The 25102-nt window shown below is 46.9% G+C and overlaps 1 protein-coding gene across 1 annotated transcript; it reads left to right on the forward strand.

The window, feature by feature from the left end:
• Positions 1-914: 914 nt before the first annotated feature.
• il16 (interleukin 16) lies at positions 915-25038 on the forward strand. The gene is given in 27 exon segments (XM_056608304.1): positions 915-1086; positions 5573-5834; positions 6151-6457; positions 9220-9359; positions 9841-9967; positions 11508-11602; positions 11605-11656; positions 12058-12166; positions 12765-12913; positions 13163-13276; positions 13814-13928; positions 14226-14299; positions 14888-15146; positions 15794-15911; positions 16177-16309; positions 16676-16763; positions 17075-17298; positions 17601-17753; positions 18245-18397; positions 19589-19703; positions 20022-21241; positions 21762-21931; positions 22553-22718; positions 23388-23489; positions 23604-23856; positions 24189-24308; positions 24566-25038. Coding segments are annotated over 27 exon segments (5034 nt in total). The 5' UTR covers positions 915-1034; the 3' UTR covers positions 24730-25038.
• The last annotated feature ends 64 nt before the right edge of the window (positions 25039-25102 follow it).

Consider the following 25102-nt stretch of genomic DNA (forward strand, 5'->3'; position numbering starts at 1 on the left):
GCAGTAGGCATAGTGTTAGGTTTAGTAGTAGTAACAGTAGAAGTAGACCAGTGCAATTTGTATTCACTTTTCAGTCTCCATCAAGTCAAAAATGTTAACTTTATTTGACCTTTATTTATCCAGTCAAATCATTGAAAATAATTTTTACTTACAAAGGCGGCATGGAAGAAGTGGCAAAAACCACTTAAGAGAAAAGGAGCAACACTTGACACACACACACACACAGAAACAGACACACAAACACACAAACACATACACACAGAGCTGAACTGGAACATTGTGAAGGGCAGAGTTAGGTGTGGGGTCAGGCCAAGCCAAATGCCGTGATTTCCTGCATGGATTCGCCTCACAGGAAGGCCAAGGGGGGAGGTGGGACCGGGGGAGGTAAGGGGGGAGGTAAGGGGGGAGTGTCTGACAACACAACTCCTGTGTGCTGTAAGCAGTGGGAAACTGAGGGATGGGCAGAAAGAGAGAGAGAGAGAGAGGGAGAGAGAGAGAGAGTGGAGGATGAGGAGGAGAGACGAGAGAGTAGAGAGAGAGAGAGAGAGAGAGAGAGAGAGAGAGGAGAGCGGAGGGAGAGAGAGGAAGAGAGAGAGAGAGAGAGGATGAGAGAGAGAGGATGGAGAGAGAGAGAGCGAGAGCGAGAGAGAGAGAGAGCGAGAAGAAGCGAGGCGGGGGAGGGACGGGAGGAGAGAGGGAGAGAGGGGATGGAGAGGAGAGACGGAAGAGAGGAGAGAGAGAGAGCGGAGGAGGAGAGAGAGAGAGAGAGAGAGAGAGAGAAGAGAGAGAGGAGAGAGAGAGAGAGAGCGGAGAGAGAAGAGGAGAGAGCGAGAGAGAGGGAGAGGCGGCAGGGAGAAGGAGAAGGGGCAGCCTGTACTCCTAACCAGCCAGGGGCTTGCCTGGTCTCCCCAGTGTTAGCAGGTCTGACCCCAGCATTTGGTGGAGGTGCTCTGACCGAGGGACGCTTGACTCTACTCCCCGGCACGGTGAACTTGAAAATCGAAATCTGGATTGTCCACACCTGGACTGGATGAATGCAGATTTATAGACGAAGGGTTGAAGACGAGGACTACCTGATCAACTACGGTGAGTGGGGCCCCCGGACCGTCTCCTCTCCTTGGCACTGTGAGTAGGGACAGACTTCCCTCATGTCTGGCTTGCCTGACCTGATTGGTGCAACAATAACTATTCTACCATATACTGGCACCTTGTCCGTGACGGCTGTTTCCAGACAATGGTAACATGGTGGTATTCACAGTTCTGTAAACACTAATTTGTGCATTTTTGTTTGTCTTAATGGGGTGAACGGTTGCAAAACAGGGTGTTCCTGTGTGAAAAGTGTGTAACGCTTGATGTCTACTTTCCCTCTGACTCTTATACTCACTCTTACTCTCACAGGCAAACCCTCGCTCCTATGAACACACGCACGCACGAACGCACGCATGCACACACACACATACACACACCACACACACACACACACACACACACACATACACAGGAACACATGCACACACACAGAGGAACACACACACACATAACAGAAACACATGCACACACAGAGGAACACACACACACACAAAAACACACACAACAACAACACAAACACACACACACACAACACACACACACACACACACACACACACACACAACACACACACACACACACACACACCCACACACACACACACACACCACACACGCACACACACATATCCTTTTACACACAGTTTTAGTAAACAGATGAGGACTCACAGGGCTTTTGTATGAAACCACAGAGTTGAACAACCTGGCGTGTGTGTCCAGTCCCAAGACCCAACCTTAAAACCACAAATAGCTCCCGGCCTGGCTTCTTCTCCCTCGGCCTCGGGCTCACTGGACGACCGTCCCGTCCCAGAATACTCCACATCACGGGCCACCGCAGATAGCCACCGCGCTAGCAGAGCCGTCGCTCCACACAGTGCGCGGAATATTTTGTGCATGGACGACAACATCGACGTAAACATTTTCATAGCAACGAGTAATTATTGTCAATCACATTGACTTCATAATGCCACAAGGGGCACCAATCTATATATATGTATATATATATCTATATATATATGTATATATTTGAATGTTCATGTCTATGTATATCTGTATATACATATGCTGCTGTAAGTCTACATGTAACGTGCCTTAACTGTAGCCTGACTGTGTCACACGGTAAAATGGGAGAGACTGTGTGTGTCAACAACACAACCGGTCGAACAGCGCAAGCGTTGTTGTCTCACACACTCGCTGAGGAGCATTGACCAGGAACACACACACACACATGCACGCACGCACGTCACACACACACACAAACGCCCGCACCTATCCTTCCGTCGTTCAATCCATCTGAACGGGACTTCCCAGGTTGTCAGTCCTGTGACTGACAGGACCTCCCCTCAACCCGAGGTAGCCTCTTTCAGGTAGAAAACATAATCAACAACAAACAACAAAAACAGTGGGGATGCACACACACACACACACACACACACACACACACACACACACACACACACACACACACACACACACACACACACACACACACACACGTGAGAGCAGCCACTTTGCATTTAAACGCACACAGGCACAACACAAAATAGACACACTAACGGAAAAATGCATGAGGAGTGCAGCACAGATACACACAAATACTTCAATCCCATAAATACCCATACACACACACACACACACACTACTCCGCCTCCACTTTCCTCTCTAGCCATTCATCCAAAGTCTTCATACAAAACAGAGTTACCACTGTGTGCCATGACATCAACAGGAGCGAGTACATTTGGGGGGAAAATCCCAGTCACTCTATATTGTCATGCACTCGACGGTGTCAATGAATACTTTTCTCCCTGAAAAGTAGAGCTTTTAAGACCCTTCAAGACCAGAGGCTTTCGTGAAGCGCTGCTATGGAGACACAGGGAGAGACTGGGACTCAGAAAGGCAACAGGGCCAATGGGGCCTGCGCTGCAAGGCTAGAGTTTCTGTGTTTGTTTTCTACTTGCTGGCCAACACAACAAACAAGCTCACCAGGCATAATTGCTAACACACGTGCAGGTTCTCTTTAGAGCTACTGATTCACAGTGGAGGACAGCCAGCCATTGTTCCCTTCTGTTGGAAACTTGGAAGTTCCTTCTTCAAACTTCCATATGGGTGGATTTTGAAAAACAAAGGAGTGATTCTCATGGGCAATTATTTTGGTTTAGAATTATTTATGCGGGTATTTATGTAATGAATGTGTCCATAACGCACATTTGCCGAAGCTCATTACTGCCACAACAGAAAACGATCATGTTAATATACGTGATACTGAATTTATCTTGTAATAATGAGAAAACGAATACGTTAATTCATGATGCTCACCTCATCTCGTAATTACAAGGAATCTCATTAGGTGCTGATGTCAAGAGAAGTAGAATTAATTAAAGATTCACTTTCTTCTTACCATAGCAAAATGATACAGCCCCAGAGCAATTAATTATCTATCAACTTACACTAGCTGCCTCATGTCAGTTTCAGTGACATGAGGGAATACCCTGTTCATTTTATTGTTATTACATTATAATTATCTCCAAAAAACAATGTTCAATGTAATGCGTCTTTCATGCCCAATCAATTCACTGCAACAAAACAAGGAATACTGTAAATATTCAAACAATGTATCTGTGCGTTGTGTGTTTGTGTTTGAGTGTGTGTTTGTGTGTGTGCGTGAATGAATGACACAATAAACACAAGCATGAACACACACACACACACACACACACACACACACACACACACACCACACACACCACAAACACACCACACACACACACACACACACACACACACACACACACAAACAAAACTAGTTCAACTTTTTTGGATTCATTTTGGGAAAAAACAAATGTTTATTTCTTGTACGACCACATCAGTTGAGAAAGGAAGTACATAAACAGAAGGATGTTTATATTTAAAGTCCATTACAATGTTTTTCATTGGTGCAGAGAGCACTCTATAGTAGGGCTGCACCAATGGAATTATCTTCTCGATTAAGCTATTGATTTTTAATAATTGATGAAATGTGTAGCTTAAAGTGATGTAATGCATTTGTCTGCTTTGTCTGAGGGCCAGCAGAGAAAAACTAAATTATTAATTTTGTTGTGATCCGAAACGAAAATAGATCAACCAAATATTTGAATCTTAGATGTCATAAGCTACACAAGTATGGTATTTTTAGTATCTCGACATCAGGTAAGAGCGATAAAGAGAGAGAGAGAGAGAGAGAGAGAGAGAGAGAGAGAGAGAAGAGAGAGAGAGAGAGAGAGAGAGGAGAGGAGAGAGAGAGGAGAGAGAGAAGAGAGGAGGAGAGAGGAGAGAGAGAGAGAGAGAGAGAGAGAGAGGGAGAGATAAGAGAGAGAGCGACAGCGAGAGCGAGAGAGAGAGAGAGAGAGAGAGAGAGAAAGATCAGAAATAGTTGACAAGAGCCAGTATAGCAGGTAGAAAAACAATGAGGATTTGAGGATGGAGGTCACTCCCACATGGTGTGAGGTACTTAGTGTACAGCTGCTGTGCCATATATAATGCATTGGGCGGGCCAGTTCTGTAGTGCTCTCTGTGGGCGTGTAAATGAGAGGCTGTGTGAAACAAAGACTCATCAATCAACATTAATGAAAGTCAAAGGCAACGGCTATCACCACAACGTTTACCCTGCGCTTCAAACAGTCAGATAGGTCCGATATAGAGGAACACTGCCTTGAGAAGAACCGTGTAAACACCGGTGTGTACTGCGCCTGTGTAATGTGTTTGTGTATTTGCGTGTGTGTGTGTGTGTGTGTGTTGTGTGTGAGTTAAGTGTGTCCAGTATTATGTGTGTGTATTGAGCGTTTCTGGTATGTGTGAGTATGTGTGTGTGTGTGTGTGTGTGTGTGTGTGTGTGTGTGTGTGTGTGTGTGTGAGAGAGAGACGTTGAGGGATTGCGTGCAACAACCGTCTGCTTATGTTCTGGTCAGGAGTAGAACAGAGAAAACATTACTTTTTTTTTTTTCGAATCCCGGAAAGAAAAGCACTCTTATCGCATTGAGTCACTTATCGCATGCACCCACACACACTAAATTACATGCACACATGCGCACACACACATACACAAATACACACACACACACACACAAATACATACACGCACGCGCGCGCACACACACACACACACACACACACACACACACACACACACACACACACACACACAACACACACACACACACCACACACAAAACACACACACACACACCCACACACACACACACACACAACACACACACACACACACACACACACACACACACACACACACACACACAGCATCCCAGACGCTCAGATGCTCAGATGCTTTCTCCTCTAACTGAATTTTCTAATTGGCTTTCAGAGTGTCCCTCCTCTCCATTTCACTTCTTCCAGCCGGGCTCAGATAGGAGGAGGAGGTAGAGGAGGAGGAGGAGGAGGAGGAGGAGGAGGAGAAGCAGGGTGTGTTTCATTCTTTTTTCTTCCCAAAGCACATGGGACACACGCACGGTCAGCAGCTCGCGCCCACAGCAATGCCCCAGACGCACTCCCAGCAGCAGAGGCAGCAGCAGCAGCAGCAGAGGCAGACGCAGCAGCAGAGGCAGACGCAGCAGAGCGGGGCGGCCAGGGCGGCGGAGCTCACCGCGGCTCACAGGACGGAGCGACGGGGCAGGGAGCCGGGCATGCTGGGAACGGCTGCAGCAGCCCCAGCGGCCACAACCACAGGTCCAACCGACTGGCCATGCTCTCCAGGTGGGTCACGGTGGTGGTGGTGGTGTCAAGAGGTGCAACCTGGGGTAACAAGTTATGCGCTCATGTTCTCTTGTTGTGGTTGTTGTTGTTGTTGTTGTTGTTGTTGTTGTTGGGAAACAGCAAGGAAGCTTCATGGAATCCTCTGGCAGGAATGTCTGGAGGAGGCTGAACCATGGCTTTTGTTTGTTTCTTCTTCTTCTTATCGTTCTTTTTTTCGGCTTCTTATCGTTCCTTCTGGTGCTTCTTACTTCCTGTAGGAACGTCGTTTGTTGTGGTGCTCTTAACATTGACATCCCTCTCCTCTGTGGCGGCGCAGGTCTTTGATCCTGTGCCACTCCAAGACCAGCGACGACTTTCCCGAGCCGGAGGAGAGGACCTGGGGTGCCGGGGACGGGGTCCCGGGCCCCGCGGGGCCTTGGGGCCCCGGGGGTGATCCCGTCATCCCGGGGCAGATGGGGGGTCCGAGCTGGGCGATGGACCTGGCTCAGGGGCCGCTGACAGTGAAGGGCCAGCCGTCCTCACCGGGGACCCAGCGAGGCACGGAGAGCCCCAACCATCCGTACCCCCACTCTGAGGACCTCAAGGAGCACAAGCGGAGCCTCCGGAGGACATTCAGCATCAAAGTAAGAAGAGATTATTTTTTCCGTCTGCCAACGCTATCAAATATTCACCGCCTCCCCTTAGTTCATTTGCTGCTCCTGTGAACGTACGTTGTGCTCGTCTATTGATAGCTACGCGCTGCGTGTGATCAGACTCTTCTTAGAACACGCTACAAAGAATGTCACAGTCTAGTTGCATTTCCAGTATTGACACTTGGGGGGGGGCCTTGGTTATGAAGCCTAGGGCCAGGAAAAGCATCTGATTCATCCGACTCAAAGGAGGAAGGAATTGCCTTACTGCCTTACTTCACTGAGGGTGACCCCAGACATGAATCAGTGCAGATAACCAGGCAGCAAGCCAGTTGGCATGTTGAGGACGGCTGACTTTGCTGAGGAGGCCCTGAGGGTTTTCAGAGGGTAACTAACTCACTAGCTGGAGATATCGATTTGTGTTTTAAAGCGTTTTATATCAACACTCTATTCTAGTCAAACATGCTTTTGTTTACTGTCAAATGAATGCAGTGCGTGTATTCGCTGTGTGTTTGTGTTCAACAGTGCATCCAATAGAATGACAAAGAGCTTCTTTGCATAGCGCCATTTATCATTCATTAGCATCATACAGTTACTGCATACAGAGTTACTTAGCACATCATTCACAGCCATCCGGGTATTATGGTGTGGTATTATGGTGGGGTATTATGGTGTGGCAGAACGCAGTGGTGCACATGACCCTGTGTGTTGGAAGAGCGCGAGCCGCAGCTGGCTGCACTGTCTGATTACCCTTTAGGAACAAAGGCGCCTCTTGTTCACATCATTACCACATCACAACTCACACGGCACTCACACAGGACATTCCACTGACGGCTAATAAAACCGCTAACCTATTAAACTGCCCGGTTTAAAAATAACCCCTTGTCGAACAACTTTTGGGTAGATATCATTGATGTATTCGTAAAACTCCCTAAACGAAAAGATAACATTAGGTAAGCGTAAAGTTAAGATAAGGAATTATACCTGTCTAACTGATTAGGTTTGCTTATAGCGCCCACTGTAATAGCTACAATGCACCATAGAATTGACATTGAACTCTGTCCATTCCGTGTTTTTTCATTTACGAGACAATTTAAGCCGAAGCAGCTGAGACCGACCGTTTTACTAGATGAGTGTCTTTAATGAGCAGGTATGGGATTGGAACCTTGCTCATAGACTGTGGACATTGGGCTTCGAACCCAAAACCTTTCGGCCAGGAGTCAAACACCCAAACCACAAATCACTACTCCCTCCTCTGTCATCTTAGCACAGTGATGCCAGGGATTTACGTCACAGGGTGAGTGAATTACACACTAAGTGAGTCTGAGCCTCCGTGCACAATCTCTCCTCTATGATCATGTGAAAACAGTGCAGAATTCAATTCTGTCTACGCTTTTCCATCTGGGCCTTTTCATGTGCGATGACAAATCATTTTATTTAACTCAGACACAGCGATAAACCAGCATGTTCTTGTAAAAGCAAAGGAAATTGATAATGTTCCCTTTTGAAATATAGAGGCATTTCTAGGTCAACAAACAATGTATTGCAACTAGCAGAATTACATAACAATTCCATATAATTATGTGCGATTATGTATACGGAAAATGTATGCATCAGTTAATTGGTTACACTTTACAGTAAGGGTACAAGGTACAGTAAGGGTACATTGACATTAGTAAATGTAGTAATAAGCATGAACTAACTCATTTACAGTTAACTGGTCTAATGTTCTAACAATATGATAGGGTTAGGATAAGGGTTAATCCTGACCTGTTAACCCTGAAACCAACTCAAACCCACTATCCCTCACATCTTAACGAATGGCATATTTATATAATAATGCTTATTACCGCATTAACTAATACAAATGAATGGTCAATTAATAGACCCTGAATGCAGAGTGTTATCAGTTCATCTCTCCTGCTATTTTCCCGTATCAGATTGATGATAGTTTATAAAAAAATTGACTTCCTATTTCTAATGAATACTAGAGCAACACCCCGGTCACCATGTGTTTCAGTCCAGACGCACTGGCCGGAGTAACTACCCCAGTGTTTTCTATGGCCTCATTACCCAGGAGGACGTATATCTCCGCGTGCCCTCTAAAGAACATACAAAGCCCATTATGGAGCTCATCGTTCGGGGGAGAGTGTGCTGAACCCCCCCGGGGGCCGGTCTAAGTGTGTGCGCGTGGCGGGCCCATAAAGACGGCCTCCATGCGATGCGGTGCAGGATGGGTCAGACCTATAAAAGGTTGCTGCTTCATTCTCGCTCTTCCTCTCCTTGTCAACCTGTGAGCCCCCAGAGGTTGATTTGGTCTTAAAGCCGACTGGTTGGCGGGCATAGAGGTCCCTTTATGCTCCCCGTGCGTGTGGGAGCTGTACGTGTGCCGTGTCAGTCCTTTGTGGCCTTTCTGGGGGGTTTGTGTGTCTTTGCGTGTATTTTTTGGTGTGGATGCCTGTAATTTTGTTTGTGCGTTGTATGTGTCTACAATGCATTAATCAGGAAAGAGTATTGATGTTATAATACAAATGTGTTTGTAAGTGTGTGTGTGTGTGTGTGTGTGTGTGTGTGTGTTTGTGCGTGGGTCTGTGTGTGTTTGTGTGTGTGTGTATGTGGGTCTGTGTGCGTGGGTGTGTGTGTCTGTGTGTGCGCGCGTATGTTTGTGTGTGTGCAATTCTTGTCTATGGGCATTTATGTGTTTGTGTGTGCATGTGTGTGTGTGTGTGTGTGCGTGTGTTACCCCTGTGCTCCAGGAGAGCAGTATATGGAGGATGTGTGTGGCCACGGGGCCCACAGACGAGGGCCGGGGCCCCCATATGTCTGATAGCAGCAGCCTGACGCAGGACAAAGAGGCCTGTGTGGAGCGAGGCCACAACACAGTGGAGTTATACAGGTACTAAAACACACCTACACCCCTGACCCAGCGCTAACCACCACAGGAAGCTCCGCATTTCGTCCAACACGGGGAACTGCACTAATGAACCATTGCCACTATTTTATTAATTTCCCTTTACATCATTTTTTATGGCACTCTGCGTTTCCAACTTTGAGTGTTTATTATGGTTGTGCCGCTGCTGCCGCTCATTTTCCATTAATTTTATACGACCGGTGTGTTTTCTATTGCTATTATCGTACTGCTCAGTCCACCCAGAGTAGAAGCCCTTTCAATAATCTCTGATGCATGAAGTGGAGTAAACAAAAACAAAAACTATCAAACAGACAAACCAGCCCTCCCTCAACTCTCTCTCCCTTCAACTAAAGGGAGTGTCACTTTCCATCTCAGGGCTCGGTACTGGTTCTAGTTCTAGTGATACCGAGCTGATCCTTCATGATATAACGGAGTGGTTCTACTGGATGTGTTCTCCCCCCTACAGAGGCTGCTACACCCAGAGGCCAGACAAGCTGGCACCTTTTAACGGACAGTGTCTGAACGGCCACACAAGGCCGGGGGGGGAGGGGCGCGGCCGGTCTGCCGCCGTCAACCTCAGCGGTCAAACAGAGGTACCAAGCACATGCTGAACGTACACAATACTGGGGTTTTGCGTTTCACCATTGGTCATTGCGTTGCTTGTTTTGTAATTGAGGACGCTGCTTTTTGCGTTACCATGCATGTTCAATTTTTAATCGTGATATAAGTGTGCTCTTCGATCCTGACCCGTCATGAGACACTGGTGACGAAACACTCAACCACCAACAACATCGCTAACCCAACAATGGCACAAAGAAGCATTCATGTAACAAGGCCAACTATGACAACCCATAATATTAATACACAAGCTGAGTTATGAATAACAAATCTCAAACCCTCTAGGCAGTGAGGGTTATGCCTGGTGGGCATTCAGGAATTCCTCACATGCTGTCACCAAATTCCGAGCCATCCCACTGTTACCAAAGGCTATAACCATGCAGAATGGACCAAAGGCCATGGGCTAGTTGGGGTATACATGTGATGTTAGCTGCCTGGGCTGGAACTCGTGCAACACGATATACGCCATAAAATTAAGTCCTACATTTTGTGGCATCATCACACATTGCTATTTTTACTCTATTTTCATAGTGTGATATTGTTATAATGCCAGGTATCTCTTTGGGATTTAATGTGTTGTGATACAACATCTCATAAGATATGGAGTTAGAGAGAACAATAGGCAAACCTGGCTGGCAGAGAGAGTGAAAAAGAGACAAATGAAACGTGAGAAACAGAAGTGCTTAGAGAGACAGAGGAGAAACAGAGAGACGGAGAGAAATAGAGAAGTGAGGAGAGAAACATAGAAGTGATAAGAGAGACTGAGAAAAAGGGAAACAGACTGAGAAACAGAGATAAAAAGAGATAGAGATGAAAGAAAACATAGAGAGAGAGAGACGGAGAGAGGAAAAGAGACAGGGTCACACCCAGATTTAAACAGGATCAGGTGATGTCTCTGTGAACAGCTGATTCTCTTTTCAACTATAATTGCTGCAATTCCCACATTTATTTTGTGAATATATACGGCAAAAACAAATATTTCAAACATATTCCTGGAATGAGCAATGCATTAAATCAGGCTTCATCAAACCACTCTCAAAGATCTAGTTTCCTATAGTGCATAACTGGATAAAAAGTATCACAGTCCTGCATCTCATGGACTGTGAAACTCCATGGGATGCAGCTTTGGAGCTACTAATAGGATGACAGAGGAGATGAGGTGGGGGGCATCAGCTAACTGCCAAAATATACTTCTGCAGTAGATGGCTGTACGAGACTGTACTGTGCACTTTGGCTCTCTAGTCAAGTCTTTGCTGTTATGGTTCTGCATCCGTGATTTAATTAGTTGAATTGGCAAAAAAATGAACACATATGCAAACCTCCTCAACTAGTCCATCATAAAATACCCAGCAGCACAGCAGCAAAGACGCGGCAGTCGCCCGCCTAATGATTATGCATGATGCTCCCACCGAAGACGGACGCCTGTGTCTCTTTAGGAGATTATCAGGAACAGGGAGGGAGGTCAAACCTTAAACCTCTAACCCATTAACGTCTCATTGCATGTGCTGGACACAGGAAGCTCCGGCGGTGCCAGAGTCCCTCCGCGTCTCCTGTCTGACCAACGGACCTCCGTACCCGGCGTCTGTCTCCCCGTCCGACTCCTCCCGGGCCGATCCAGCTACACCGACAGCGACTTTGTGTCGTCCAGCAGCCACCACCTAAAGGTAGTGTTTCCATCTCTGCTATCGCCTCCCCCGCCGCCTCTCATATCCTCTGCTCAGCCATTGCTGTTCCCTCGGTCTTTGAGACCACGCTGTCTTCCGGTGTATGCAGGAAGATGGTATTAAGATCTAGCTCAGATTAAGCTCAAGGGTCAGCCATAGGTGACTACGTTTTGCACGTTGAAGAGACACAGAGATGGGCCTGCACTGAATTACTGGCAGGAACAAGCTTCTGCCTTCAAACCAAAATGAATTTGGGTAGCTGATGAGACGATTGTGGCTGTGTGCACATGCAGGTAGTTGTGTCTGCCTGTATTAATTGAAACGTGTGTGTGTGGTGTGTGTGGTGTGTGTGTGTGGTGTGTGTGTGTGTGTTGTGTGCGTGTGCGTGTGCGTGTGTGCAGTTGGCCATCCCAGAGGTGAACGAGGAGAAAGTATGGGAGACGGAGGAGACAGGGGAGCCGAAAGCTGTGGACGCGACAGACTGCAACCGGACACGTGCCAGCTCTACAAGTGGGTATCAAGCAGACAGCCGTCTGCACACATACATTACCACATGCATCAACATACACACGCACACAGGCGCGTGGGCATAACACACACACGCGCACTCTCTCACAGACTAATAGACAAGGTTTTTTTTGTTATTGAATTTCCTTCTGGTTCTCGGAAGCAGAAGGGCATTTATGAATGTGAACCCTGGACTGTTCTGTTTCTATCCCCCTATCCTGTCTGTTACTCTCTTTATGGAGGGCGATGACCTCATTATAATGTAGGAGCCAACCGTGTATTATACCTATATCACATTACCAGTAAGAACCCCAATATCTATAATGCAGCACTCTATGTGTGTATGTATACATTGCCATTGTTATCATCGCTTTTAATGCATGCAACTTAAACGATGCGCATTAGAACACACCTTCAAAGATACACTTAAAGGTAGAACCTATATTTCATGGCCATACCACCACAACCACTTTAAACCGGTGACGTCATCGCCGTTGGTGCAACCACAGCGGTTTCTATCAACCTAGTAGCCTGCGCTCCATGCCACCGAAGCTGCCTCATTTAAGGAGTGACTGAGTCGCTTTGTGGTACTCACGTCCAGGCGTTCATCCTTATTGGATCGGGGACCTGGATGCCATCATCATGAGGGCGCCGGATCTCTACGGCGACCACCCGAACCCAAACGGTGGTTTCTACGGCAACAGGAAGTCTTTGTCTCAGCAGCTGGACGTCCCCCACGCCAACATGCAGGTACCCTTAGCACCGTGAGGAATCAGGGAATCAGTTGCCGATCCATGACAACAACAACATATTTTACCAAGTCAATGCTCTTTACTCTGCAAAGTTAAAAAAAGATTCATGAAAATGAATGACGAAAACGTCTAGTAAAATTAGAAAAAGTGAGGTGAAAATTAAATAACACAATATTAAACATATTTATGTGTGTGTGTGTGTGCATGTACCTGGCTGCTTGCGTGTGTGTGTGTGTGTCCTCTCCAGCCCGTGCACAGGGCCACTCGGTCCCTCAGTTCAGCCCTGTTGGTCCAGCACTCGTGCAGCAACGTCCAGGCATTCTTCATCTGCAACGTGGTTCTGATGAAGGGCCAGGGCAAGGTGAGGGGAGTGGGACAGCAGTAGGACAGTGTTGTGGTTAGGCTGCCACTGGGTTCCATCCATCCCTGATGTCCACATCCTAATCCGTAGGCATCTTTGAGAGGAAGAAGCCTTAGCGAGGGGTGTGGATACTAGGGGGGCCGGGGGCACTCTGACCCCATAGTTCTTGAGCCCATGCCCCCAGCCCCGACGTGTTTGCTAATAAGATGGATCTGGAATTAGTTTGGAGACAAGCATCGGCTAAAGGACTGAATAGTGAACCGAATAGTGAAAATGTAAATAATAAATAATTCCCTATTTTCATTATTTTAATCTCATTGATATTGACCTCTGTGTAAACAACAAATGTTTGCTGATCCGATTGGCTCAAATTGGTTCCAGTGACATCATCTGGTACCAATTGGAGCCAATCGGATATTGCTATTGCAAAGCTTGTGGTGGGTGCTTTCCCTCTGGCTTCACTTTTGTGCTTTGTTAGCCATTATGAAGAGCACATCCTGTCCCACTGATTGTTCCCTCGTTGTTGTCGTTGACAAGGGCCTCGGCTTCAGCATAGTGGGAGGACAGGACAGCATGTATGGACCGATGGGGATCTACGTGAAGACCATCTTCCCTGGAGGAGCCGCAGCAGCCGATGGGAGACTGCAGGAGGGTGAGGGACCAGGGAATGCAACCCTAACCTTTATGTCCTCTCGGTAAAACACATGCTTGGGGAGTCAATAGATAATGTGCTATTGTCGCCTAGGTCCTTGATAGGGATGGATAATGAGAGATATAAAATTAAAACCGTTGCAACCCACTCACACCTCCTCTGAACATTAAATCTTCAAACTTGGAAATTATTCTCATCATGCTTTATCAACATACTATTTAATCAGTACTACGGTTTGTGCGTGTGTGTGTGTGTGTGTGTGTGTGTGTGTGTGTGTGTGTGTGTGTGTGTGTGCAGGCGATGAGATCCTGGAGCTGAACGGGGAGCCACTGCAGGGACTGACGCACGACGAGGCGCTACAGAGGTTCAAAGTAAAGTCTTGGCTCACAAAGCAATCAGTTTATATATCTAACTATTAGTGTTTATTATTATGGTTGGATCACGGTTGTGGCAAAAGCCACAAGATAAGCGAAGCCAGTGATTGTTGAGAAAATATGCAGAGGAAACAGTTTTCGCCGCAAAAATGTTACGATTGGAGGACGACAACCTTTACGTTTTAGCGGACTTGTTTCGAGCCAATTTCATATGAAAAGACAATCAATTTCAAACCTGTTTTATACCTCCGCAACACCTCGGCCAAAGTGGCAGACATTAAAGGTTTAGGGTTAGGGTTAGGGCTAGGGCTGTGTGTGTGTGTGTGTGTGTGTGTGTGTGTGTGTGTGTGTGTGTGTGTGTGTGTGTAGATTTTTATATGCTTCTGTATATAACTACTTTACAACTGCTGCAGCACTACCTCTGGGATTAATATGGAATACTTTATATTAATATGATCTCTCTCTCTCTCTCTCTCTCTCTCTCTCTCTCTCTCTCTCTCTCTCTCTCTCTCTCTCTCTCTCTCTCTCTCTCTCTCTCTCTCTCCCCCTCTCTCCCCCTCTCTCCCTCCCTCCCTCTCTCCTCAGCAAATCAAGAAGGGTCTGTTGACGCTGGCGGTGCGGACCAGCCTGCGTGTGGGGGCTCTGTGCGGCGGCGGCGGCGGCCAGGTGGCCCAGCTGTGCCGCTCTCGCTCCCTCAGCAGCTCCACCACGGGGATGACCCGGGTCAGCGCCGACCTGGCCCACAGCTACAGCTACCTGATGGGCGCCGCCGTGCCGGTGGCGGCGGAGGGCCCGCAGGCCAAGCCCCGGGACCGCGTGGTGATGGAGATGGTCCTGCAGAAAGGTTGGCGGAGCGTCAAATTTCAAAGTTCAAAATCAACTTTATTGTTAATTCCAAAATATGTGCAAGACATATAGAGGAATCTAAACTGAGTTTGTCTCAATAGGTAGAAAATTAAATTAAATAGTAACATTCCAGGCTCGGCCACCTTTAGGAGGTGTTTGGTAGACGGACCGGTGTGTGTGGTCAAGCAGTTAGCCCGGAGGGATCTGTTAGTTACGGTGTGAATATTTGAGGAGAGATGCTTTCGGCAGCTGGCAGAAAGGATAACACAGCAGGTGTTATCCGCTTCACAAACCTTGGCTTGGACGCTCGCTTGCGTGCACCGTGGGAATCTGCTCTCAGTACTGCAATGTCCCTGTGTGTGTGTGTGTGTGTGTGTGTGTGTGTGTGTGTGTGTGTGTGTGTGTGTGTGTGTGTGTGTGTGTGTGTGTGTGTGTGTGTGTGTGGGTGTCTGATAGCAAGAGGAACCTTGTGTTGAACTAAAAACTCTTGCTGTTTGTGGCTTCCTGTTTTATGACCTTAATTAACCTAACCCCATCCCTCTCGTTGGGCTATAGCAAACACGTGTGTGTGTGCGTGTGTGTCTGTGTCTGTGTCTGTGTCTGTGTCTGTGTGTGTGTGTGTGTGTGTGTGTGCGTCTGACCCAGAGGCCGGTGTGGGTCTGGGCATCGGGCTGTGTTGCGTCCCCTCTGGAGAAGGCTGTTCTGGGATCTACATTCACACCCTCTCCCCTGGCTCCGTGGCTCACATGGACGGCAGGCTCAGGTGAACGGATGACTCGCTATACATTCATGGTGCAACATATGTATTTACATATTTATGCATCAACATACGTGTATAAAAAAAGCTAAACTTTTGCATCCCTACTCCCCCCTCCTCAATTAACACTACCACCATCATCACCAATATCCTCATCCATCACCACCACCTTTATTATCACCGGCACCCCCACAACACCTCCACCACCTCTACCACCATCCTCCCCTCCATGTCCCATCCACCCCTTCCTCGCTCCACCCCCCCCCCCTAGGTGTGGGGATGAGATCATGGAGATCAATGACACAGTGGTGTACAGCATGGCCCTGAACGATGTGTACTCGGTCCTGAGCCAGTGCCCCCCCGGCCCGGTCCAGATCATCATCAGCAGGCACCCAGACCCCAAGGTATAGTGTCTGGATTCTTATGTGGATTTTGTTCACACGTGTTTGTGAGGATGATGAGCGTGTAGAATCAAGTAAAGCCATTGATTTTAGGTTCAGTGATGTCCTGACTCAGCCATTATGGGCCAGTTTTAATACCCTAAGTGTAAAATACATTGAAGTGTGGCCAATACTAAAAAATATATATAAATCCAAAAAAAAATTACATATAATCTAAGAAATCTATTATTATTTTTTCAGAATATAAAATAATAAAATAAAAATTTATAAATGTATAAATAAAATTGAATTAAGTATTCATGTATTTGGGAAGATGGAACAGCAATGAATAGCCTGAATAGTTGACTAACTTTGTATGGTGTCCCTCAGGTGTCAGAGTTGCAGCTGAACAACGCCATCGCCCAAGCGGTGGTGAACACCAAGCTGAGGAGGGACAAGAGCCAGTGGAGTGTTGATGGTACACAACAAGGGTTCATCTCTTCTGCCGTGGCAGAGCGACAGTCAAACACCACTGATTCCCCTCTGTTACCCTGGATTTGACGAGATCCATACAATGGCACATCTGGATAATAGGTGCTCAGTTAAATTTAGATAGACGATTCAAATGACAAGATAGACCACAACATCTGAGTTTGTCTTCAATTCTATAAAGATAAAGATAAAACAACAGGAAAAAGAGGAGACATCTTGAATGCCAGGCTCCACTTTCAAGATTGCGTCTTCCCTTCCTCTGCCTCTCTTGAGTCTCCCCTCCCCGTCCTCCCACAGGTGTACGAAGGCTGGAGTCCTGCCCCCACATCCGCCACAAGGCACAGAAGACCATGACCCGATCCTGCAGCGACAGCACCAACAACCACCACCTCCTCCACCACCTCCACCACCTCCATCACCCCAACAACAACAACCACCGGGGGGTCAACATCACCCTTCAGAACCTGACGAACGCCTACCACAACCCGCCCACCCGATTGCACAGCCTCGACACGCCAACGGTAGCTAAGGACTTGAATAACGATAATGGCACATAAGGGTGATTTGCAAGATACTCAAAGTTACACAGATCTGTAAAGTGAAGCCAAAAACGAATATAAGTCACACTGTAAATATTAAATACAAATGATGATTACAAGTGATTATAAAGTCTGTTAACTCATTAATAAAACATAAAAGTGTAGGAATAAGCTGAACATGAAATGAGTGTCTGTGTATGTTCATGTTTACCTTCCTGTTGAACGTAGTCCCTCTTAAGAGTATTCAAATGTATCAATGTATTCCCTCATCTCGTCTCCTGAAGTCTGCGTCGGAGCCCTGGGCTGAGAACAGGCTCTCGGTGCCTTTGTACTGTGATGAGGACTACAACGTGCCCTACAACCCTGCTGCTGCTGCTGCTGCTGCTGCCACCCACCCCGGACAGCAGGCCTTCAGTCTGTCATTCAGGGCCAGCAAGGTAACCGGACCTGACCGTGTTGGCTCTGGATTACAACCAGCATGCTGAGCCTATCCATGGTCTAGCGAGTCATCTGAGGATTTCTTGAGAGGGGGCACTGGATTATAACCAGCATGCAGAGCATGATGCTCTAGTAAGAGGTTGGGCAGGATGGTTGTAGTGGCTAGGCTCTAGCACTAGCAAGTGGCTAGGCTCTAGCACTAGCAAGAGCCTGAGTTTAAACTCTCAGCAAAAAAGGTACTGGGTTTGATCCCTAATGTCTGCAGCCTATCCTATAAGCATCTTTGCAAGAGATGCCGTTCCCCCTACCTTCTCCTTAGTGTTCGAATCTACTATTAATGCATCTGATAAAAAAATGACTTCATAGTTATGGGATCCATCATGAAATCTGGCGATGATGATTTCAGAAAACAGTGTCAGGATTAGCAGCAGAAAGACTAGCATGTTAACAGCGTTGGGGGGTGGGGCTTGATCTGTCCATGTGTGTTCAGTCCAAGAGCAGACAGCACGCCCTCCCCAGGCGGTACTGCCGGGCCCCGGATGTGACCAGCGAGGAGGGCTACGCCGGGGACTCCAGCGGCTCCAGCAGGGGGTCCCCGGCCAAAGAGAAGGGGCCGGCTCTCTCGCCCGCCAACAGATGCCAGGTGCTCAATAAAACACACTCCTGCACAAGCCTTACTATCGTAGAACATACATGTTGTGTTTTTCGCCCAAAAATATTTTCAAAGATACATTTTGTATGAATTATTAATAGTTGCTAACATGATAGTGCATTTAGTAAGCCTTTATTATTTATTTGTTTTGGGCGCGGCTTATAACATACTGAGATCTGTTCTGGGTGCTGACATAATAAACGGTAGCTGTGAGTGTTGAGCAACACCATCCAGGATGGGGCGTTCTCCCCTAGTCTGCATGTTATTCTGTCACTATCATTCTCTCTCTTGTTCTCTCTCTGGAGTTCCCTTTCTCCGAACTATAACTGTCAACTGCCACGCTCGTAGACAGAACAGAGATGCATCTGCAACCTCTTTAACTGCTGTGTGACTAATTCCTCTTTAGTGCTGACATTCAGCGTCTAACCCTCCGAAACTGTCCTCCCATTGTCTTCAGTTCTTCAGCAGTGTATACAAGGCCTTGAGAAAGATCCTTCGCTTGATCTTTAGAAGTGTATGTAACATCCACTATCTCTATTCTGTGAACACCTGCTCCAAGCTTGATGTTGTGTGTGAAAGGTTGCTGTGGTCTTCTGAACCTTTAGTTCCTTCTTGGTAAAATTCACACTTTTTCAATCTGACTTGTTTCACTATGTCCTACATGTATGGACATAGTAAGTATCAAAACGCTATGCATAGCAAAGGCTGCGATATTTTCTAGATCATGCCCTTTTTTATAATTCACACCTCACACACTAGTAACCATGCAGCATTTGTGCCTTACTATGAATGCTACATTTGAGTTTAATAATGCATGATTAATGTTGTGTCAGTTTTAATTGCTTTGAATGCATTTCCCGTAATGTTTTCCATTTTCCATTATGGATAATTGTATTCTTGTGCATATATGAACTTCCGTACATGGGCCGCCTTATGCATTCATTTATGTGCATGTGTGTGCCTGAGCACCTCCAAAGTGCTTTCCCTGTTTCCCAGTGCATCGGCCTTGTTATTCTAAGGTAATGGCCAACAGCTTTTAGTGATTGAATTACACTGACTGCATGCTGCTTGTGTTGATGCATATGGATGCGAGATGCAGCGGAAGGATGTTACATTACCACAGCTCTCTGCGGCCGCTGAGACAAACGATAAACTCACTAACACTTCCTGTACGTGCACCAGGAAGGAGAACAAGAAACCGAACTCTCAGAGGGAAGTCGAAAAGCTCTCAAGCTCCAAGAATCCACAACCCTCTCGCCCGACCAGCTGCAGAACTCTCCGTGCAGTCCAAACAGAGGTAAGAGTAGTATTACGATTGGTTAAGTTGTGTAAGGCGTTGCTTTCTAATTGATTATGGTGGTATTTTGAGGAACATCTGATTGATAGACGTATGTTACCTAAAATTAAAAGCAAACGAGAAAGCCAAACTAGAAAGAGAAGTTAAAATTATTGCTGCATTACAGCATGAGTTAAAGCGTCAGCACACAGTAATCGCTTCCCCGTGCTATATTGTATTGTTTAATATCGATCCAATAGTTCCACAGTTCATCCGCATGACACGTGCCAACTCCTCTCCATTTTCTCCTCAACTACTGTTGTGCTTTGGTGTCTGCAGGTTATTGCTTAGCCCAATCCTGCTCCCGCCACAAGAGAGCAGCTCTACGAAGGCAGTATCGCGTAGAGCAACACCTACAAGACAAGCTGTCGAGCGACCCCTGGGTTCGTCTTTCTGAAAGCTCCCCCGACGACCGACCACTCCGGCACCCCGCAGGCAGCAGAGTCGCGATGGACCCCGGTGACCACGACTCGCTCCGACACGACACAAACGGCCCGGTCGCCAAGGAGGACCTCAACGGTTTGGCCACTGAGTCTCTGTCAGAGTCTGCTTCCAACCTGACCATGCAACCAAAACCTGAGGACCCAACGGAGGCGAAGAAGGCCCCCCCGGTGGCCCCTAAGCCAACCTGGATACGTCAGAGCCTGAGGAGTATCCAGAGCAAGCATTACCAGAGGGAGCTACCTAGATCGACGGAACAGAAGCAAACGTTTGGACTCACCAGACCCTTTGCACAGAGTCAGAGATCCACCACTTCGACGGCTAACCTGTCCTTCAAAGAGAAGATCAACTCATTCGAGACCTTCTCCAGTCCTGGGCCCAGAGAGAATATGGCCAACAGAAGGCCTCTGGCGCCATCCGCCTCCTTACCCCTCATGGTGAAAACTCCCAGGAGTGACCGTCGTGCCAAAGAAGAACATATACATGAGCACATTGAAATCAATATGCCATGTACAATCAATAGCCCTTCTTCAGAAGGAAGACCAGATGACCATGTGGTCATCTCTTCCCCACCCTGCAGTCCCAATTATTCAGCCACCGGCCCCTCTCCTGGGGTGACCAATCCCCAAACTGTGGAGCGTTTACCAATAGTCTCCCTTGCCCCCATCGACACCTCTGCAGCACCTGTCCAGGAGAGTGAGGAGAGTGATGCTAATCCAGCTGAAGGGACAGGTGGAGATTCCCCTGTTGTTCTTGATGAAGGTGAGATGAGTACAACATCACTCAGAAAGCAGCCAGAGGTGATCCTGGGAGAAGTACAACAAAGTGGATTGATCAAGCCCATTCGAGTCTCTCGGATGAAACCGAGCCCAGGTACCTACAACACTCCGGAAGAAGACAGCCAGAATGGGGAAGAGAAGAGGGAACACTTCCCAACCACTGAGCCAACCTTGGAAACAGAAAGCCAACCCCTGGATGCCTTGCTGACCATGGAGAATACCCCTCTGATGGACACTGAGCCAGAAGGCATGGAGAGAATCATGGCTTTCAGTGATCAGGTATCATTGTGTCCTGGTTAGGATAATCATGAAGTTCCCCATGTTTAATGGGAAACGTCAAGCTTGGCTTATTTCTAATTTAAGAGAGAAATGCTTCATACACTTGCTTTAAAAAATAACTAACATCAATGGTCCAACTTTTCTCCATTCTTTTATTGAACCCTCATTGGTTTAGATCTTGGGGCCGCAATTTTTTTTAGACACGTCTGAAGCAGTATTCTCTTGGATGAGAAAACTCAAAGCAACTCACAAATCTGGTCTAGCTTGTAGTTCCCCTTTAAAACATACTTAGTCAAATGATTCTCAGTGCTGCCACAACTAATTTGCATCCTACCAGTATTGCTTGAAGTGCAAAAATATATATATTTCGATATATTAAAAAATAAAAATTGGGACAAGCAAAAAGAGTGTCACTTTTTGTACAGTCAGCACTGAGGATCAATATCGCTGTAACCGTTCAAATCAGTTTGATATTCCTTTTGCATGTATCCATTCTTTCATATTTTATTCTATCCTCCAGATGTGCCAAGCGTTGATGTATTCTATGTCAACATCAGCATGTGACGCTGGCCTGAGAAAACATCGGCTGTCCTCAGATCCTTCTATCTCTGACAGTGACTGGGACTGTCTGGAAACAGATTCACCTGCGACTGAAGAACTAGAGAGGGATGACAAGGGCTTCTCAGTCAGGTAATATTACAGCTTGATCCCTCAGGGTGGGGATTACCCTAAAAAGTGTCATTTAAGGAAGGATGACCAAGAGGGACATTTAGTGTCGACCGTTCTGTTCCGTCTGTCCTGTCCTGAATCGCAAAGGACTAATCTTGACGGTTGTGATGGCAAAGGTGGAGGTGTATGCGAGTTACTTTGAAAGTTACTGGTGTTGCCTGGAAAGTATTCATAACTAAATTAGGCAGAGTTAGCACACTATGTTTTTGTTCTATATATCTTATTATATTTTATAATTATTGTATCTTATGCAGGTAATTCATTAGAAAGCCTTACTGTGGTACAAACACAAATCTTTCCAAGCAGTTACGCAACAAGAATAACAGTATGAATGGGAGCTCTCAAAAAGCAGACTTGCATCTGGTTCCGATTTGTACGGAAGTGGCCAAGTTTGCAAGTTTTTTTTTAAACTTCCTGTTGAGATCAGTACTATAATTTCTCTGCAGGAGAAGTGGATTATACTCAATTATCTACACAAAAACACAAACACTCAATACCTTTACGTGTGGGTATGACGTGCGTCGTGTCAACTTCGAATATCATCTGAACATGATGTTGGTCTGTGTTGTTTGTTTTTCACAGCTTGGCCAAGCTGAGGGAGTGTACCATTAATGTAGGGGAGGGGGGAACGGCTGAGGATGCCACAGAGATGTCTGCTAGTGCTCGCTCAGTCATTTCAGCCATCCCCTCAGACAAGATAAACAGCATGATCCAGGAAGTCAAATCTCTCAGTGTGGAGATGCTGAAGGTACAGTTGTCAAATTACCAACACTTTCCCTTCACGATATTTGTAAATATAACATGTCTTGAAATGACAACCACTTTGTTCACATATTGCATTTGCCCAATCTAGGACGGTGACACTGATAATAGCACTTATAGAAGCTCAAAATGATCAATTCTACAATTTTTTGTTTTTCATTTCCTTATGTTGGACTTAGCCTTTCCAATGAAATACAGTCAATTTTATGAAATAATAAAAAAAAAAATCTCCTCAACCTCTCAATAGAAGAACACATATTTATGTAATTTGTAAAAGAACTGGAGTCAAACATTTGAAGTTAGATGCAAAAGTTGTGCCTCTTGACCAGAATCATGCAAACTAAACGTGGCTCAAAGGCAAGGGTAATCCAAGCATATCCAGGCCTCTAAACTGAGCCAATAACCAGAAAGGCCAACATGTGTCTTCAGGCCAGCGCACTGGGACTGCCTCTGTGAATAGAGATCATTGTAGGATAGAGTGACTCATTGAAAGTGGGCCTTGTGGATGCGCCCCAAACACCAACCTTCAGAAAACCTACGTCTCCAAAAAGACAAACAAATACCAGTTTGACCGGAACCAGAGTCAAACACCTCCCGACCACGTACCCTTTGAGAGGCATCATCGCCGGTACTCACCTGTGCTTCCTCCTCACAGACCCTGGAGGAAATCCACGTGGTGGTCCTGCACAAGGAAGAGGGGGCCGGGCTGGGCTTCAGCGTGGCTGGGGGCTCCGACCACGAGAACAAGGCCGCTACAGTGAGGGAACTCAGAACTGCCTCCATGTTGTTGACTCAGTAGTACACAAAGTCAACCGTACAGTATCTTAACCCTCCCTCCCCCCCCACCCCGTGGGTTCCCCCCTCGGCCCAGGTCCACAAGGTGTTCCCCGACGGCCTGGCTGCCCAGGAGGGCACCATCGTGAAGGGGGACGAGGTGCTGTCCGTGAACGGGCAGTCCCTCCACAACGCCGCCCACGCCGAGGTCACTGCCGCCGTGCGCCTCGCCCGCACCATGAGGGTGGCCGTGGTGGTGGTCCGGAGGAGGGGGGAGGCCGACGCGGTGGACAGGGAGGGCACGGAGGCATGGCAGGGCAGCTGCAAGGGGGAGCAAGACCTCGGCTCCTGTGAGTTTCTTCATAAAAACGAAGAATGAAAATGCGAAATACAAATAATCACTATCAAATTTAATCATGCCCTGTAATTCCTATTTTGCCCCCCCCCCACTGATTGGATATACTCTACTGGAAAACGTAATATTAATTTCTGGAATCGGGTTACCACACCAATTCAGTTAAGAGATGAAAGCAATATATTTGTTATCCTAAAAAAGAAAATCTCGGAAATGTTTTCCATTACTAATATGGTTCAACTTTTACATTAAAAACAATTGCATCACCTGCTGTTTGTCCAAAGAGAGATGCCGTCTAACAGGACACATTGTGGTGTGTTGACACAGTAGGTCCTCCAGTGCACGTCACCATAGACAAGTCTGCCGGCGGGGTGGGCTTCACCCTGGAAGGAGGGAAAGGCTCCCTCAACGGAGACAGGCCGCTGCTCATTAACCGGATCTATGCGGGTAAGCCTGTTAAAAACCTTAATCTGTGTCGGCGATGCAATTTAATCAGATGATTAGGTGGAACAGCCGACTCACATGACCACCTCCAACAAATAAATACGTTGGGGCTAAGCGAGGCCACAATCTTAAATAACATAGTCTAGATTCAAATCGAATGTGTTGTAGTATTTTCATGCGATAGTGAAATGGATGCATGCCGTATAATTTAATGATGTCCAATGCCATGCCCTGAGCCATGTTTTACACGCATCCTTCAGGCGGTGTAGCTGAGGAGAGCGGCCTGCAGTGTGGAGACGAGCTTCTGGAGGTCCAAGGAACGAATCTCCAGGACATGACGCGCTTCGAGGCCTGGAACATCATCAAGGCCCTGCCTCAAGAACCCATCACAGCTGTGATCAGACGGAGGGCCGACGCCGAATGACCAGCGACAAGATCCTTTTACTGCACATCGAGCGAGCTTCAAATGGAACATGGGAGCAGGGGGGACAAATGTTGCACTTGTTTTCCCATGACTTCTTGCCTCGATAACAAACCAAAGATCGAAGCCATCGGGGTCACACGGTACTCCAGACAGGGCAGCGGAGGAGTGAGCTGCACTGCTGGTTGATTTAGATGGTTCAGCTTTTCTTCTGCCACACCAGCGACGCTTTCGGGTACCTTGTTAGCGCTAGTTTCTATTTCAGTGAGTTTGCAATTGCATAAAGCTCAAAACATCAAGAATTTTTTTTTTTCAACCAAATGTATTAATATCAAATCATATGTACGGTAGTATTGTATGAACTAGAAGAAAGACA

This window comes from Gadus chalcogrammus, chromosome 14, assembly GCF_026213295.1.
Source record: "Gadus chalcogrammus isolate NIFS_2021 chromosome 14, NIFS_Gcha_1.0, whole genome shotgun sequence".
NCBI lineage: Eukaryota > Metazoa > Chordata > Actinopteri > Gadiformes > Gadidae > Gadus > Gadus chalcogrammus.